Source organism: Drosophila innubila (assembly GCF_004354385.1).
Source record: "Drosophila innubila isolate TH190305 chromosome 3L unlocalized genomic scaffold, UK_Dinn_1.0 0_D_3L, whole genome shotgun sequence".
Lineage (NCBI taxonomy): Eukaryota > Metazoa > Arthropoda > Insecta > Diptera > Drosophilidae > Drosophila > Drosophila innubila.
In genome coordinates, this window is record NW_022995376.1 from 10,266,066 (window position 1) to 10,282,053 (window position 15,988).

General features: G+C 37.9%; 5 protein-coding genes across 5 annotated transcripts; 2 read left to right on the forward strand and 3 right to left on the reverse strand.

Moving 5' to 3' along the window:
• Positions 1–7,229: 7,229 nt before the first annotated feature.
• Positions 7,230–7,895, reverse strand: LOC117786525 (N-alpha-acetyltransferase daf-31). The gene has a single exon (XM_034624837.1). It carries the CDS (start codon positions 7,862–7,864, stop codon positions 7,286–7,288), a length of 579 nt encoding a protein of 192 aa, XP_034480728.1. The 5' UTR covers positions 7,865–7,895; the 3' UTR covers positions 7,230–7,285.
• A 34-nt stretch (positions 7,896–7,929) lies between these two features.
• LOC117786526 (small integral membrane protein 13) lies at positions 7,930–8,370 on the reverse strand. Its single transcript, XM_034624838.1, has 2 exons — positions 8,177–8,370; positions 7,930–8,076 (listed from the first exon to the last, which is right to left on the reverse strand). Exons 1-2 carry the CDS (start codon positions 8,253–8,255, stop codon positions 7,934–7,936), a joined length of 222 nt encoding a protein of 73 aa, XP_034480729.1. The 5' UTR covers positions 8,256–8,370; the 3' UTR covers positions 7,930–7,933.
• A 522-nt stretch (positions 8,371–8,892) lies between these two features.
• On the forward strand, positions 8,893–9,700 carry LOC117786524. Its single transcript, XM_034624835.1, has one exon. It carries the CDS (start codon positions 8,965–8,967, stop codon positions 9,673–9,675), a length of 711 nt encoding a protein of 236 aa, XP_034480726.1. The 5' UTR covers positions 8,893–8,964; the 3' UTR covers positions 9,676–9,700.
• A 24-nt stretch (positions 9,701–9,724) lies between these two features.
• LOC117786523 (caspase Dronc) lies at positions 9,725–12,179 on the reverse strand. Its single transcript, XM_034624834.1, has 2 exons — positions 11,250–12,179; positions 9,725–10,883 (listed from the first exon to the last, which is right to left on the reverse strand). Exons 1-2 carry the CDS (start codon positions 11,745–11,747, stop codon positions 9,975–9,977), a joined length of 1,407 nt encoding a protein of 468 aa, XP_034480725.1. The 5' UTR covers positions 11,748–12,179; the 3' UTR covers positions 9,725–9,974.
• A 468-nt stretch (positions 12,180–12,647) lies between these two features.
• Positions 12,648–13,851, forward strand: LOC117788773. The gene is made up of 4 exons (XM_034627637.1): positions 12,648–12,869; positions 12,931–13,141; positions 13,204–13,297; positions 13,355–13,851. Exons 1-4 carry the CDS (start codon positions 12,689–12,691, stop codon positions 13,502–13,504), a joined length of 636 nt encoding a protein of 211 aa, XP_034483528.1. The 5' UTR covers positions 12,648–12,688; the 3' UTR covers positions 13,505–13,851.
• The last annotated feature ends 2,137 nt before the right edge of the window (positions 13,852–15,988 follow it).

A 15,988-nucleotide genomic window follows, 5' to 3' on the forward strand; every position in this document is an offset into this window, starting at 1 on the left:
CATCTGTGCTGTTGCTGCTCTTGTTATTCATGTCGTCATTTCCTATTGTCGCTGTTGCTGTAATTGTTGTTGCCATTCTGGTTTTAGCCTCATCGCCCTACATGCGCGCCCAGCAACTTGTTTTCATTTTACGCTTCCCTGACGCTTTTCACTACCAACTCTGTGAATGTACCTCCCTTCCCCCATTCCCATTCCCGTTCCCATTCCTTCTGTATTCCTGTATTCTGTTGCTGCTCCTGCCGTTGTCATTTTGTACAATTTTGCGCTCTGATTTTTAAATATAATCCAACGCTGCTGCTCTTGTTGCCGGCTCGCTCTGAATTGTGGGCCGCCAAGTCAGGCGATATCACGAAATCCGCTTTAGCGGAAATCTAATTGCGCATCGTGGCGTCTATGGTCCTCGTTCTCTCATCCTGACACAGTGCTTCCTCCTGCTCCCTGCTGCCTGTTCCCTGTTCCCCACTGACTGTTGACTGCTGGTTGCTGGCTATGACCGTAGGCAGATTTTAACATAATGCTTTTTTAAATGCAAAGTTACAAATGCGCCTTCGCTTTTCCTGTGTATTAGCACATTTTATGGCACCAGTCGCAGCACCAGGCCACATTAGCATAAAGCACACAAAAGACCAGAGAAATGATATAAAAATAATACAAAAAAAAAAAGAGCATATACATATATATATGAATATAATATATATAATTGCGGTCTTGTTGACATTTGACTTTGGTCCATGTGGCTGGCTTGTGTTTTGCTTATCCCTTGGGGCAGCTTTCGTGTGCCTTCTTTTAATTAATGAAAATATTTTGGCAATCCCTCCAACAGCAACCACACAGTATCACCCACACACACTCACACACACATTAGACAGACTCACTTTGAGCGACATACTAATGCACTTTGGTTGCTGCATTTTGGCCAAATGTTTAACCATAATCAAATAGCCGTCAATGGTTGGCAGCACGTAAGCCGCATTGACAGCGCTTTTCCAATGATGCACAGCATTATACAAACACAAACACACACGCACACCTGTGCACACACGAATAATCCACATTTGAGGGGAGCGCAAAAAAAAAAGGTTTACTCTCTAAAACCATAAAACCAAAACGAAAACTAAATTTTAATTAACTGCTTGAACACGTTAAATGCGCGCAAATGTTATAGCAACAGTTTCACAGCAAACAGCTAATTGAAAATGTTGTTCTGTTTGTGGGCGTGACCGTGAACCAACAACAAATTGAGGCATTGCTAAACGAACTGTTAACCCAGCCATTTTATTTTTATAAAATTACTCTATTTCCATAGAATTTGCCATAATTTCTTGCAGGCTTCTTCATAATTTTCCACTTTTCTTTCATGCTTTTTTTAATAGGGCACACACGGCGGCAGTATGTGGCGTATGTGGCGTATGCGCAATATCGCAAATTGGGCATTTGATTTGGCTGCCTGGCGCCGATTGCCTTTGACAGCAGCCTCGCAAATAGTTTGCAGCCAAGGAAATGGCAAAAATGGTTCCTTCGGTTGGTTCGTTGATTCGTTCGCTTTGGTTGCTTGCCTCCATTTTGACTCGCTTTTCCCCGCTTCCCCTCTCACGTTTTTTTAAGCGCGTTCAGGCAGCTGACTAGCAAAAAAAAATAACCAAAGAAAAAGCTAGCAAAAAAAGAACAAAAATAGAAAAAGGTTCAACGCGGCGTATGCGTGACATTTTTTTTTTCGTTTCCTTCTTCTTTTTCAACGCCATTTCCATTTACGTTGTTTAAATTTGCCAAGGCGCTTTGTTGTTGTTGCTGTTGTTGTTTTTTGGGGGCTGCCAAAAGGCAAACGGCAGCCGGTTGATGATATGCGGGTCATGTGATGGCACACCATATGCATTGGCCCCGAGCCATAGTCAGTCTACACTGAGAGAAACGAAGCAGTTATTTTATTTAATATATTTATACTAATCATTTATTTCCTTAATGTAAATATTTAATTTAATAAGACAAAGTAAGTCAACTTAACAAATATAAATAGATCAAATAGATGTTTAATTTCTCTCAGTGTGCGTCTGGATAACGGTAACTGTAACGGCCAACGATAAGCAAACCTTTGCTTGTTTAGCGCTCAACAACCGACAAGCGACTTGTTTATTTTTTGCGCTCTTTTTTTTTCTTTTTGTCACACTTTCGAATCGTTGTAAGTGTATGTTATGGGTGTGTGTGTGTGTGTGCTTGGGGGCGTATGGGTGTAAAGGTCTATTAAAGAAACATCTGGCAGCAGCAGTTTTCTGACCCACCCCTTTGGCAACACCTTTTCCTTCATTAGAACAACAATTGGGCGTCTTCAGTCTTGGATCATATTTAATTTTGTCACAGAGACAAATGCAAACAAATTTCAAAAAGCAGGTCGTTATTTATGGGCGTCGCCGTGGCTGCATTGACACAGCATCAAAAATTAGCGTGCCTAAGCCTTAATTGTGTCAAAAGAATGGAAGAACTTCAGTTGGCCATTGTTACTGTGCCCCATTTCGCGACTTGTACTCCTTTTTGCCACACCCCTTTGCATTGCTGTTTCCATTCTCAAGTTGGCCACTTGAACCCAGCGAGGCTTTGTTCAAACAAACCGTAAGTCACAGCCACAAAGCACAGCCGGAAGTGGGTCCAGTGCGGTAAAACTGGCAGGAGGATGGCCGTACTCCTGTCCAGACCACTCGAAAATTCGGTTAACTTGCGGCCTTTTGTTGAACCGAGAAACGCGGATCGAGAATTCAGAACTCAGAACAGAACCCAGTTCCCAGAAATCCCTTTGTTGGGACTTCATGGCTCCCTTCAACTCTGTTTGCATTGCCTTCAAATGCGTTTAAACACTTTGGACGTAATTCTCAGTCTTTCATTCAAGGCCCTCACTTTAAATTAACATAATTTGTATTTTACTTGACTTTTTTCGGTTTATTTGGTTTCTTTTTTTTTTGGGTCACCCAAAAATTTGAACCCGAACCTCTTTCGATTTTAATAGAAAGTAACGCGCTTTTGTTTGCTGATTATTATAAGTTTTATTTTTGTATATTGTTTGGCCTTTTTATTGGACAAAGCTCCAGTGGTGCACAGATTCAATGGGAATCTGGGAAGGTTCCGTGCGCATTAACCGAAATGACTGCAATTCAAAATAATGGGGATGACACTTGAAAACTTTCACTCCCTGAGCGGACAACGATGATTGTTTCTCTGCGTGTGTTTAGGACATTTACTTTTTCTTTCTTTTTTTTTGGCAGATTTTCGGACTCGTTCATTTCAAAAGTTGCACAACTCGAAATCATAAATCTTTTTAATTTCATTGATCAACTTTAGCTGTATGTTTCGTGTCCTCTTTTTTGGGGGAATTGGGGGATAAAGTTTTGGTTCAAAGTTTCACACTTGACTCCCGCAGGACAAATTTTGGCTGACATTTAAATCGATGAGAGATAAATACCTCTTATATCTCCTAAAGTCCAATTCATTGCTGCAAAATTATGTTGCTAAAAACTTATCGAAAACTTTTGCCTCTTTCTGCAATTTTTCTTTTTAATGAATAAGCATTTTTTCCGAAACTAATCGCCTCATAAACATCGAACAGTAACCATAAAAAAAAGCACGTTTAATGGACATTTAATGTTGTTTTATGTCACAAGTGATTTGACAAAACATGCGAACATTGGAATTATATTAAATGGCCTTGGATATAAATAGTATGGTGTGTTTCTTTTAGAGTGGGGTTTTAAAGCAGGGAGATAACGTAGTATGGGTACGTTAACTGGAACATCTGGTAGACAGTGTAAGTATTTTCTAACTATCCTAGTGAATTTTTTCTTACAGTATTTTTTTGTTCTCACATATTTCTCAATGGTCAATTTGTTTCAACTTTCATAAAAACAATGTATAATGTGAACTGGAAAGTAAATTTAACTTCTTGTAGCTGATTGGAAAATTCAATTTTTCCCATACTTTCCCCTTAAAATTTTTTCAAAATCTTCACTCTGCCATAACTTCTATAGATCTTAACCGATTTTCATGCGGATTGTCACTTTTTTCATTATTTGGCCTTTACTTTAATTCTGCATCAAAATTGGAATGTTCCATTTTTTTCCATCACTGTCAATTTTATCCATACTTTCCCACTCCCATTTTCAAAAAATTCAAGCTCTTATAACTTTGTCAAATCTTAACCGATTTCCTTGCGGAATGACAATTTTATCATTATTTCACCTCTATTTTAACTTTGCATCAAAATTGGAAAATTCATTTTTTTTCCAACACTGGACCATTTTTTCCATACTTTCCCTTTGAACTTTTTCGAAAATTTCAAACTCTCATAGCTTTGTCAAATTCTAAACGATTTCCTTGCGAAATATCAATTTTTTTTATTATTTGGCCTCTTATTAAATTCTCCATCAAAACTGGAAAATTTATTTTTTTTTAACCTTAACCTTAACAATTTAAATGTTTGGATTTACATCACTTATCACTTTAATCAGTTTCCTATTGGTTTATTCCCAGCATAACTTAATTTCTTCTATAAAATCTCATTTAATGTGCTGTTAATGATGCTTTAATATTCATCGAACTGCATTTGCTCCGCTTTCTTTCCCTGTTGATATGCTGGCATTTCATCAATTTTATTTTAGCTCGCAGCATATTTGAAATATTCAATTTTCACACAAAGCTTGATGAGATGAGAGACAGAGAGAGAGAGAGGGAGAGAGGTGAGAGATTTTCATGTTAGCCAACGTTTGCAGGAATGCATTCTCTGATGCGGCCTATGATGAAAATTAATTACGCTGCAACTTGATTTTTGCCCAGATCCAAGTGGAGGAAATTACTGCGTGGATGCTGAAGCCGTTTCCCAGTTGCCAGTTGTCCCTTTGCCTGGTTGCCAATGCGGCCACAGCTGACCCAGTTGTTTAATTGAATTGAAGCCATAAACACTCAAAGCGAGACAGTCGAGAATGAAAAATTGCCGCGCCAGGAGTACGACAGCGACGGCGACGGAGATGTGGGGATCGTCGTCATTGTGGCAAGAATGGCGACTACACACACACACACACACACAGCTAAATAACTTTAATTAGTGGTGCGCGTGCGGTGGGCATCAATCATTTGAACAGTGGCCAACAGCGGAAACGGAAACCATGCGGCCGGCCATATTGCTTAAAGAGTTTTGACAGTTGCCCGTCGCATCGCGTCGCTTGGGCAACCCTGTAAATTTCATCAACGTGACACAAACAAGCACTAAACATGTGCAAGTTGGAGGCAGAATCTCCGCTTGGCAAGCAAAAGTTGTTGACATCTTCTGAGCCAACACGTACTAACGAAAGTAGTAAACACTCAAAAAAAAAAAAAAAAGAGAAAAGCAAAAGCAAAAGGAGGAAAAGCAGAGCAGACTCCGGCAAATGTTTGTTTAAAAATGATGCGAGCGCTCCTGCTGCTTCTGACAGACGCGGCTCAAGTCCCGTTGACAGTGACAAAGATCATAATGATGTGAATGATAATAATGAGGGGAAAACGAAAGGCGGGCATTTTGGATTTATGCCGTTGACAAATGTCATTACACCCGCTGTTGAAGTTTACTTTGAAGTAAAGCGGCTGCTGACTTACCTACAAAACACACATACCCAAAAGCGGGGGAGTTTGAATGTGTGTGTGTGTGTGGAGCCAAGTCACTGTTATTGTTATTCTTGTAGCAGTTCCCAGTCACGCGAGTCGTTGGCCTCCGTCATTGACAAATGTGCCAGAACTTTTAGTTATTTCTTCTGTTATATTTTTGTTTGCTATTTTTTGTGTGTTATTTTTTTCTCTGTTGCACTTTGCTTTATGTTTTATGCTGTCTCTCGCGCGAATTGGCCTAGTTTGTCTTTGCGTTTGTATATTTACACTTGCACACACACAGACACACACTCATACATATATATATATATATATATATATGTATATATATATGTATTTATATCCGTAGGCTATTTGGGCACACTTGTCTAACGCTTTTGTCTGAGCAGCGTCTTCTGCAGTTGCTTCTCTTTCTCTTCTCTCTTTCGTACACACACACACACACAGAGACAGTTGCACTTGAGAGCTTTTAACAAGTATTACTACTGTAAGTTAGTTGTATGCGGCGAAATTAGGCAGACAGCGCTTAGATGCATGACAGTGGGCGGGGGGGTTGTCACTTACACACGAACTTTTGACCCCGTTTGAGCAACAACAATAACAGCTGCTTTCGAGTTCTTTTGTCTCCCCACAAAAGTGGACGCCGCTTAACGCTTTTTTGAGTGCGTCTTCAGGCAAACACAATTTATCCTTTTTATTTTGGCGGCTGCCTTTCGTTTATTGATTTAAGTAAATCTCACATTAAGTAAGCACACATACAATAAGTCTTATTTTAATGAGAATTCGCGGTTTGTTTTTATTACGCCTTTACGCGCACACATAACACACTTAATATCAACGTATTTTCAGGTCTACAACAGTGTTGGGAAATTTAAATTTGTTTAAGATTAACGGACATTATGTTGTAAAATCAATTTATAATTTATAATTTCTGCACGTTTTACATGCTGTATTTTTTTGGATATTGTTACAGCTTTACGTACATTTAACAGTTACCCGTGACCGTGACGTTACTGCTCAGCTAGCGCCTCACGAACTAACGCCGTTTATTTGGAGTCCATGGAGCCAAACCCAAAGCGGCAGCACCAGCATCAGTTTGACGTTTGGCAACACACAGCTGTGATTGCGGGGGCACAATTCTCGCGTTGATTGGGATTTTTGCTCATATGTTTTGCTTTGGCGCCAACCGAGTGCACGTGTCAGTGCCAAAAACAGCTGTTGCGGCAGCTTAACTCTGCGCCGACGCTGTTGCTACTCTTTTTGCAAATGTACCACAATATGGGGAAATTTCACAGCTTGGCACTGGAAGTTGGCAACTGAGAACAGTTTAAGCATTTTAACCATAAAACTTTAGCATACAAATGAACCCGAGCAAAAGTTTTCAAACATAATTAACAGTTACCCACAAACTTTTGGCAGTTAATTCCTCAAAAATGTTTCCACTCCATTGCACTTTGCGGTTGGCAACTCTTCACAGGTGAAATCTATAACAATTTAAAGGGGAACCCCAACAAACTTAAAGAAATGTGAACAAGTTTTGGGTTTTATTCCGTTTCCGTTGTATTATTATTGTTTTATGTGTTAATTACATAAATACAAAACCTAACGCATAAAAATGCATGCATTTTATTAATTTATTTTTTTGTAAGTATTTTGAAAGTTGTTCTTAGCAGCAGTGACCATCATGACCGCTGTGATTGTGGGTACCAGAGCTGCCTCTGTGTGTGTGCTTATCATTATCCTCGTTGTCCTTGCTCTGTGCCGTGTCATCATCAGCAAACTCCCGCAGGTCGCGACGCATGGCATAGGCATCCTCACCATCCGCATAGTACTTGGGCTCCACCTCGATGATCTTGAACTTGAGTGAGTTGGTGTACAGGTTTAGAGCAGCCCGATTGCTTTTGCGCACATGCAGCGAAACATATTGAGCATTGAAGCACTCGACCATGGCCTGGGATGCCTGATTCATCAACTTCTGGGCGAGACCGAGACGACGATAGGAACGCTTGACCGCCAGTGAGGTAATGTGACCGTGTTTGCTCTCCTCGCCCGGCTCGGGCTCCTCCATTTTGGCCAGCACATAGCCGACAATGCCGCCCTTATCATCCTCGGCCACATAGCTGAGCTGGGGCCAGGTCAGGCCATGATAAAAATAGTATTTCATTTGATAGTTCTCCGGCAAGCAGAGCAAATTGCAATGCTGCATGGTCATGAGGTCCTCGGGCTTAGCGCAGCGTATGTTCATCTTGTCGAAATTTTGATATTACGTTTGCAGTGCAGTGTAGTTGTATATGTTACTTAGTGTATTAGTTGCTTAGTCACGTCGCGCTTTGCGTGCTCGAACGTTTTGATTTTGCTCTCCAACAAATTGCTGCTGTTCCTCTGGCTCTTCTTGCCCCAACAGTTCCCGCACCAGACGAAATTTCGACAGAAATGCCTTCCAAATTAGAAACCAGCCTGTAAAGATACAAGAAATATATAATTTATAGCATTCACATTGAAATTTATAATGAATTCTGTTGCGGGCCATGCGACAACTTGAGGAGCACCTGCTTACCCAACAGAATAATAGCAGCTACAAAGCTAACGGAAGTTAATATAGTGAAAATGAATGTCAAGGCCGTTTGAAAGGACATTCTAAATATCACAGATAATCACAGTTGAATTATTAAAATAGCTTGCACACATTGAATAGCTGACAATTGAAAGCCTGAACGTTTCCGTTTTTGTCGTGATAAAAATGCTTGCTTCCAAATAGAAAACAGCTGTCAACCAGCTGTCAACAGTACTTTTACAGCACTGTTGCCAGGGCTGCAACAACGCTGTTGCTGTAACACTAATATGACAAATAAAATACTAAAATATGCAAAAACAAGGCATATTCCATTCAATTAAATATATATTTATGTTATTTTGCCACAAAATGCCGAAATCTATTTTAGTTTATAATATGAAAAATAAATTAATTGAGTCACAAACTCCTGCTGCCGACAGGCACATGGAAACATTAGGGTTGGGTTAGATAGGACTTTTAATGTGCAACACACTTATCTGAACATTTAGTATTGTATACATGCAAGCAATCTGAACTCAAGTAGTTGGATAATAAGTTTTTAATATATGCACCTTGGTTTTTTGTAATTTATTTGTTTTTTTCGCAGAGCACGCACACTTTCCGGCACTGACTACTAGTGTTGTCAACTTCTTATAGGAAAAATTGCATACCGGCACTGATAAGTGCTGCAAAATGTCGCGAAATTAGCCCGCACAAACAGCTGTGTATTTTAATCAAGTTGGCAGCGCCGACTCCCAATTGTATCAAAATAATTCAAGCAAAACAATAAAATGCAAGAATTTAGTCTAAAACGCGATGCACTATTTGCTTGCTTGGATGATGCGAGCAAAGAATTAAAGGGCACAGCTCTAGATCAGAGCAAATCAAAGCCATACACTGTAAACGCGTTAGAGCGAGCAAACAACAGTCGACATGGACAGAGCACGCAGCAGGTAATGAATTATCGACAGGGACGCAGCATTGAAGCAGGCAACGAACCCGATGATGAGAAGTTGCGACGGCTGCGGGGAAAGGAGAGCATATTCAAGAAACCAGAGCTGCCGATTGCACGATGTCTGAAGCCGAGAAAGACACCCGACTACCAGGTGAACCCACACAAATGGAAGAAGTACTCCCTCTCCGATGTGGATATATCCGATCAGACCAACTCGGCTGCTGCATTATCCTTTCTCAGGGAAATGGATGCACAGCGCGAGACAGAGACAGATGACGGCGATAACGAAGCGAGAGCGGGACACAAGATTGAGTTCAAGAAAAAGAGCAAATTGAACCGCAATCTCAAAAAGATCGAGCAAGATGAAGTCGAAGATGTCGAACTCGACAAACCACAGCTCCGTGGCTCCAAACTGATAATGCCCGAGTATGTGATTGGCCAGAAGTCAGCCAGGAAGTCGAAGAACCAGCAGAGTTCCAGTCAAAGTCGCGCAGCGGGAAAACTTCAGTTATCCCATCTGGAAGAGGTTGACGAATCCGATGAATAAACGGAATAATTTAAAAACTTAAGCTGTAGATAATAATAATATTTATAAATACTCGTATATAAAAATGTTTATTGTACAAAAAGCATAGTTTGTATGTATAAAAAATAATATAAACATAATTTGTGAGTATTTCACATTGGCAGACGTGGACTTGGACAATAATAGCACAATAACAATATTATACAATTTCACACAAATACAGATAGAGGCAGTTAAGAATATAGTTTATAAGTAGATATATAAAGACGACCAGTATAAATGCAAATCAGTCAGTCGATGGAAGGAAAGAAGGGGAATGTTCACGTGGCAGTGTTGGGATCGTTGTAGAATCCTGGATTGAAAAATAGTTTCTTATTGAAGCCGAGATTCTCATTGGCTCCGGTTTGCAACGTGTACTTTTGGGTTCGCATATTGCCAACCATAAGTTGCGTCTTCTTCAGTATATCCTCCAGAGATTTGTCGTGCGCGTGTTCTGCTAGAAAATCACAGAGCTTTTGTATATACCAACTGCCTTCATTGGGTTCTCGATGAGTTTCCCAACCGGGCACGCTGGCATAGCAAACTAAAAGATCGGACAACGTTGGCACATTGTTACATTGGAGGGGTGTTCCCATGCCATCGGTTTGTGTAGGCATCCTCTGTAGGGGTTGGATATGGCGAGGTATTACCGTTTGGCCCGGGTCGGGCCTATCGCCACGGCAAAATGGAAATATGAGCACCTTTGGCTTATTCAACAAGAATCGGCAAGTGTCCACCTGGAAATGATCAATAATGGTTCTCACATCGCTAACGGATCCGTCGGTGAAAAGTACCCTGTCCTTTTCATCGGAACGTTCGCCGTGCGTCATTAGCGCCATGACAAAGCACTCGGTCCTCCGTACACATTCGGAGCTGGTGAGTGTGCGCAGTATAGTGAAGAATTCATCATGATTGAGATTCACATAGTTGAATATCGTAAAGCCAAATTCACTAAAGATGTGAATCAGCGATTTCTCATCCAATTCAGCTCCCGTTCGCTTTCTATCCGGGTTCGGAAAGTCTATGATATTCACTATAAGAAGCACCCCACGATCATGCTCCGATTGCATCGTATATGTGCCCACAAATTCATCCCTGTGAATGCGATCCGATTTTTGAACGACGCGCGTTTCTCCAACCACGGGTTCAGTATACGGTATAAGAGGTCCATTTGGATCAAAATGTGATTTCTGCAAATATAAAATATTCAGTTTCAATTAAAAATTAGAAATAGTGGTTATTAACCGTTGCAGAGCATTTTCTTTAAATTTTCGACCTTTCGTTCTTGAAAATCAACAGCAAATTTGTTCATATTAAAGATTAATTTTCAATCTATCATTACAAGTTTAGAAGAGTGATATATCGTAAGAAACAATAAAGTTATTCAAAATAAAAGTTGATTTTCAAACGATCGTTACTATGGCAGTCAAATTATATAATGATTCGATTCATTCAGTCGGACGTTAAAGAATAATATATATGTATATTTATAACATACTCTACTTTAATGCGTTACTCATAAGGCAATAAATAACGTAATAGTTTAAGTTACTCACAATGCGGTTATCCACAATGTCAGTGGATTTGTTACTGTTACTGTTGCTGTTGCCACTGTTGTTGTGGTTGTTATTGTTGTTAATGCTGTTGTTGTTACTGTTGTTGTTGTTGTGAATCTGATTGGCCTGATTTCGGCTTGTTCTTATAGACACGTAGGGCTGTCCACTGTTGGGATCCTCTACAGCCTCGAGTATGCGCAATGCTTGCACGAAACGTAAATCCCCAAAGATTCTCTTTAAGTTATCATAGGCTTTGGGTCCGCGTTTCGTAATCTTCTCGAAATATCTTCTGTGCTGTTCATGAAGTGCATCCGAGTCGGACATGTTACATCGATTCTCAATGATCTCACGCATTCTCTGCGAGAGAATTCCTCTGCGCACTGTTTCAGTCATGAGATCAAAGTAGCTGGTGAGCTTGATCAGATCCTCAATATTCTCTAAAATATGATTGCGATGATTCTGCTGCATGCCAAGCTCTCTCTCTTGCTCCCCCTCCATCTTCGTGCGTGTGTGAATCTCGTTATACGGTTACGTTAAGGTCAAGGACGTTGATGAATTCGAAAAAAAAGCTCGTTTGTGATTCGTTTGTTGTTATTGGAACGCAATGCGGACATAGAGCGCAACAGGCAGTGATTTTGATAGTGATATTGGCAATGGCAATGGCAATGAATGAGTCACTTTAAGTGACTTGTCACGACTTTCCTTTGTCTTCTCCGTACACTTTGTGCTCTTTTATGAGACGCAATTAATAATAGAATCCTTATTTTTTCAAAAGCAAATTATAAAACACTTATTGCACTTAACATAACTTAATTGTATTGCTTTTTAATAAAATTTCTATTGAAACAAAAGGATTTAATGTTCGCTGGCAGTGACACCGTTTGGCAGTGCGGTAGCGCGTCCGTTCACTCTCGTTCGTCTTTTTACACTAACAGCAGCTGAGCACCAAGGGCTGCCACCCAGGAAAAATTCTTCGATCTGGCAGCATGTGCCATTTAAATCAAATTGCAAAAATAGTTGAAAGTAAGAAAATACAACTTTTTTGTTGTAATTTTTCCTAATATTAAAAATAGAATTTTTTTAAATTTTGTCTATTTTTTTATATTTTTTTAGAATTACATTTGTAACTTCTCTCCACTTGTGTTGAAAAACTTCAAATCTGTGTTAAATATTAAATCTTTATTTTATTAAATTTCGATTTTCAAATTTCCATCAAATTATTAATTTATTGCAAAGTTATTGAATTTTGAAACTATCAATATATCTTAAATTTAAATCAGTGTTGGCAACTTCTTCAGCAGAGATGCTATCGCACAGCTGATTTCAAAATTTGCAGCATTGCCAGGGCTGCAGCAGCAGAACGAACGAGTGGGCAGCTGCTGGCCGCATCAGCTGTTCGTCAACAAGCAAAAAAAAGACTACAGCTTTTTGTTGTTAAAATGGAGCCTGAAATAAGCATTAAATCAGAGGTGGATACTTCAGAAATAAAGAAAGCAGATACCACTTTATCAGCACATACGAAGCGCATAGTGTTGGATTATCTAAAGGAAAATGGTTGCACTCGCCTCAATCTGGAGGTAACAGCACGAACACGACGGCAAAATTCGCAGAAAATTATTGGTGAGTAAACAATTAAAACTGTAGTAAATATTCAATTAAATGAAGCATTTGCCACCCACAGATTTTATTTGTGACAGCTATGAAAATGCAGAGAAGAGTGTAAATGAGGACCGTAATTCAGTCAGTCTAAGCAACATTAATGAGTGGCTGAAACTAATGAAAATGTCGGAGTTATCAACGCTTTGCGAATACGAGGCAGCTGCTGTCGTGAATGCAATACGGCGTAATGAGCCGCAACCAGAGCCGGAACAGCTGGCTGGTGTCAATATGAGGCAAGCAAGATAAGGCAACAACAAACTGTAGCAAACATTAATATCTCATTAATATATTTCAGTGAGATTTACGGCTTTTTGGAGAATGCGTTAACTGGGCAACCGCAGAAAAAGTTGAGCAAAGAAAGTGAAGCATTTTTTTCCCATGAAATTGAAGTAAGATTTTAATGGTATTGCAACTTTTAGTATTAATAAATAAAATGCAATTTGCAGTTGCTCATTGCCGAGGCGAACACCGAGCAAGCGGACGACGAAGCACGTGACATTGGTTCAAATTTCTACGATCGCGAAGAGTACAACTATGAGAAGGAACCCCACAGATGTAGCTTAGATCCATTATTTCTAAATAAGGAGAATAGTTAAACAAATTCATTTCCACACATATTTATTAAACATTTAAATTCAATTGTTTGTTTATCAAGTTAAATTGTATGCGTACATTGTCAGAATCCTTAAATTGTTCAACTTTTCTCAATCTGTATGCTACTTAGATGTAAAGAGACTGCCTGCATCTTGAATGTCTTGTCCCTTGTACGTATTTGTTAGATAATTACATACATAATTAAGTACTTTACTAATTATGGTATAAACATTTTGTTAGCACATTCAAAATCTAAAACAAGGGGCACACAATTACTTGAAGTAGTGTATATGAAATAGTATATAAGTATATCTATATATTAATTATTATTAAATTTGGCTCTCTCATATATATCATTTATTGTGCATGATTGTTTTCAAGATTACTCGTTACTCAAACAGGTTTTGCCAATTTGTTTTGCGCATAGCATAGATTAAAGTAGAGTACAGTTTACAATATAGAGTATAGAATTTGTGTTTAAAACTTTAACAGGCATAAGAAGAGTTTTGCGTGCTGCTGGGACTCTCATAGCATCACAATAGATCACAAGAGACAGAGTTGATTTTATACGCCTTTAGTTATTATTTTTTTTTTTTCTTTGATTTGTGGTTGTTTTTTTTTTTTTGTAAGGTGTCACACATACAAAAACTGGGATGACCATACATACATACAATCAGATTTACATACATATATAAATACCCATTTAATATTATTATTTTTTTTGTTTAAATTATTTTAATAATAATAATCATTATATAATTCTTAAACGTTCAGTCCAGTTTGAGCTTTTGGTTTTCCCCTTTATATTTTTTTGTGTTTTACATAAACAGTAATTAAAATTAATTTAATCTAATATTTATACGTTTAAACACTAGATATAATAAATATAAATAATATCGATATGCCTCATAGTAGACCCCAAAAACGATATATGGAACTGAACAGAACGCAATTTAAGAAAGGAACTCAGATATGTTGCAGTTTGATTGCTTGCTGATTCAATAATCTTAATCAACAAATTAACAAAAGATAATTAATAACAACAACAACAACAACGAAAATTCGTCATTCTGTTTAACTCAATACATAAAGTAAGAGCGTCAGTAAAATTTTGATTGTCCCGTTCGTATTGTTCTGCTGGATAATACACAGAGCACAGATCATACGAGTATGTAACTGTATGGCTAGGTATAGGTAAAGTTCTCTTTTATCTTTTGTATACATATATATTTTTATATAAATTCATAAATCGAGTTTACTAAAACTACTACAACAATAATAATTGTTTAAATTGCTGTTAATAATATATTCTTCTTTGTGTTTAGTTTTGTTTTAAGTTCTAAGAGTTTTTCCACATTCATAAGTATTTAACGATTTGTTTCTGATTAATCATTGTATTTGTATTACATATCTGTATATCAAATATATTCCTCATACATATTCATGTATATAAGTATATTCCAACATTACAAATTGACTTTAAACTCGACGAGCTATCATTCTATTTGAAATTTTTGACCATCAAATTAGTTGTGGATAGTGAGTTGTGGATTCTGTTTGTGTATTCACCTTAGTAGTAGTTTTCTAAACATTTTTGTAGTTGTTTGGAGTTTCAAGCTGGCCTACATCTGGGGCATAGTATTTTAGTTAGTTCTGTATTCTATTATGACATCAAAAATATTGTTTTCTTTGATTTGATAACAAGGTTTATATGATCTTTTCGATTGCTTCTTGTAAAAAGCTTTTGGGCCAATTTATTTGTATGCTCTGCTGTTAGGTACGCTCGAGGTACATGTTTTCTTTCATATATGTTTGCCATATAAATATCGTATTTTTAATGCTCGTTTCCAAAATTTGAAGTGTTTTTCGATTCTATAGTTAGATTCAAGAATGGCAACAGACCAAAGGACTATTAATTTGATATAATTAGAAATCGTAGCATATTTTAAAAAGCCCTGATAATTTATTTGTTAAGGAATTAAATATGACAAACAATTTTAGCATACATTAATTTTTTTTAAATGCGAAGCATAATTAAGAGATCCCTTATTATTTACTTCACTTCTTATGGCTGGCGCATTCATCGGTACTCCGGTGTTATCAGGCGTGTTACTATCAGGTTTTTGGATATACATATTGCAAACTTCTAGTAGATTTGTATGTAGAATGTTTGTATGTATGTTTTAAATAATTCGAAAAATATTACTGTGCTTTTGTATATAATATTTGTATATGTATGTATGTGTGGCATAACAGTATTAGGAATATATAAACTTTTTTATTCTATATAAATATGTGATTGCATTTTGTTTCATTTTATTTGAGGTGACCTGTGCTTATATGTGTGTGAGTGAATGTTGTTCCTGTGGGTTGTGTTTGACACATTTTATGTGATCTAATTACATATAATTTTTTTAAATATGTTGGTTGACATCAAAGTTGCTGTCTAATAACATTTAGAGTTGATTGAAATTTTTTTTTGGTTT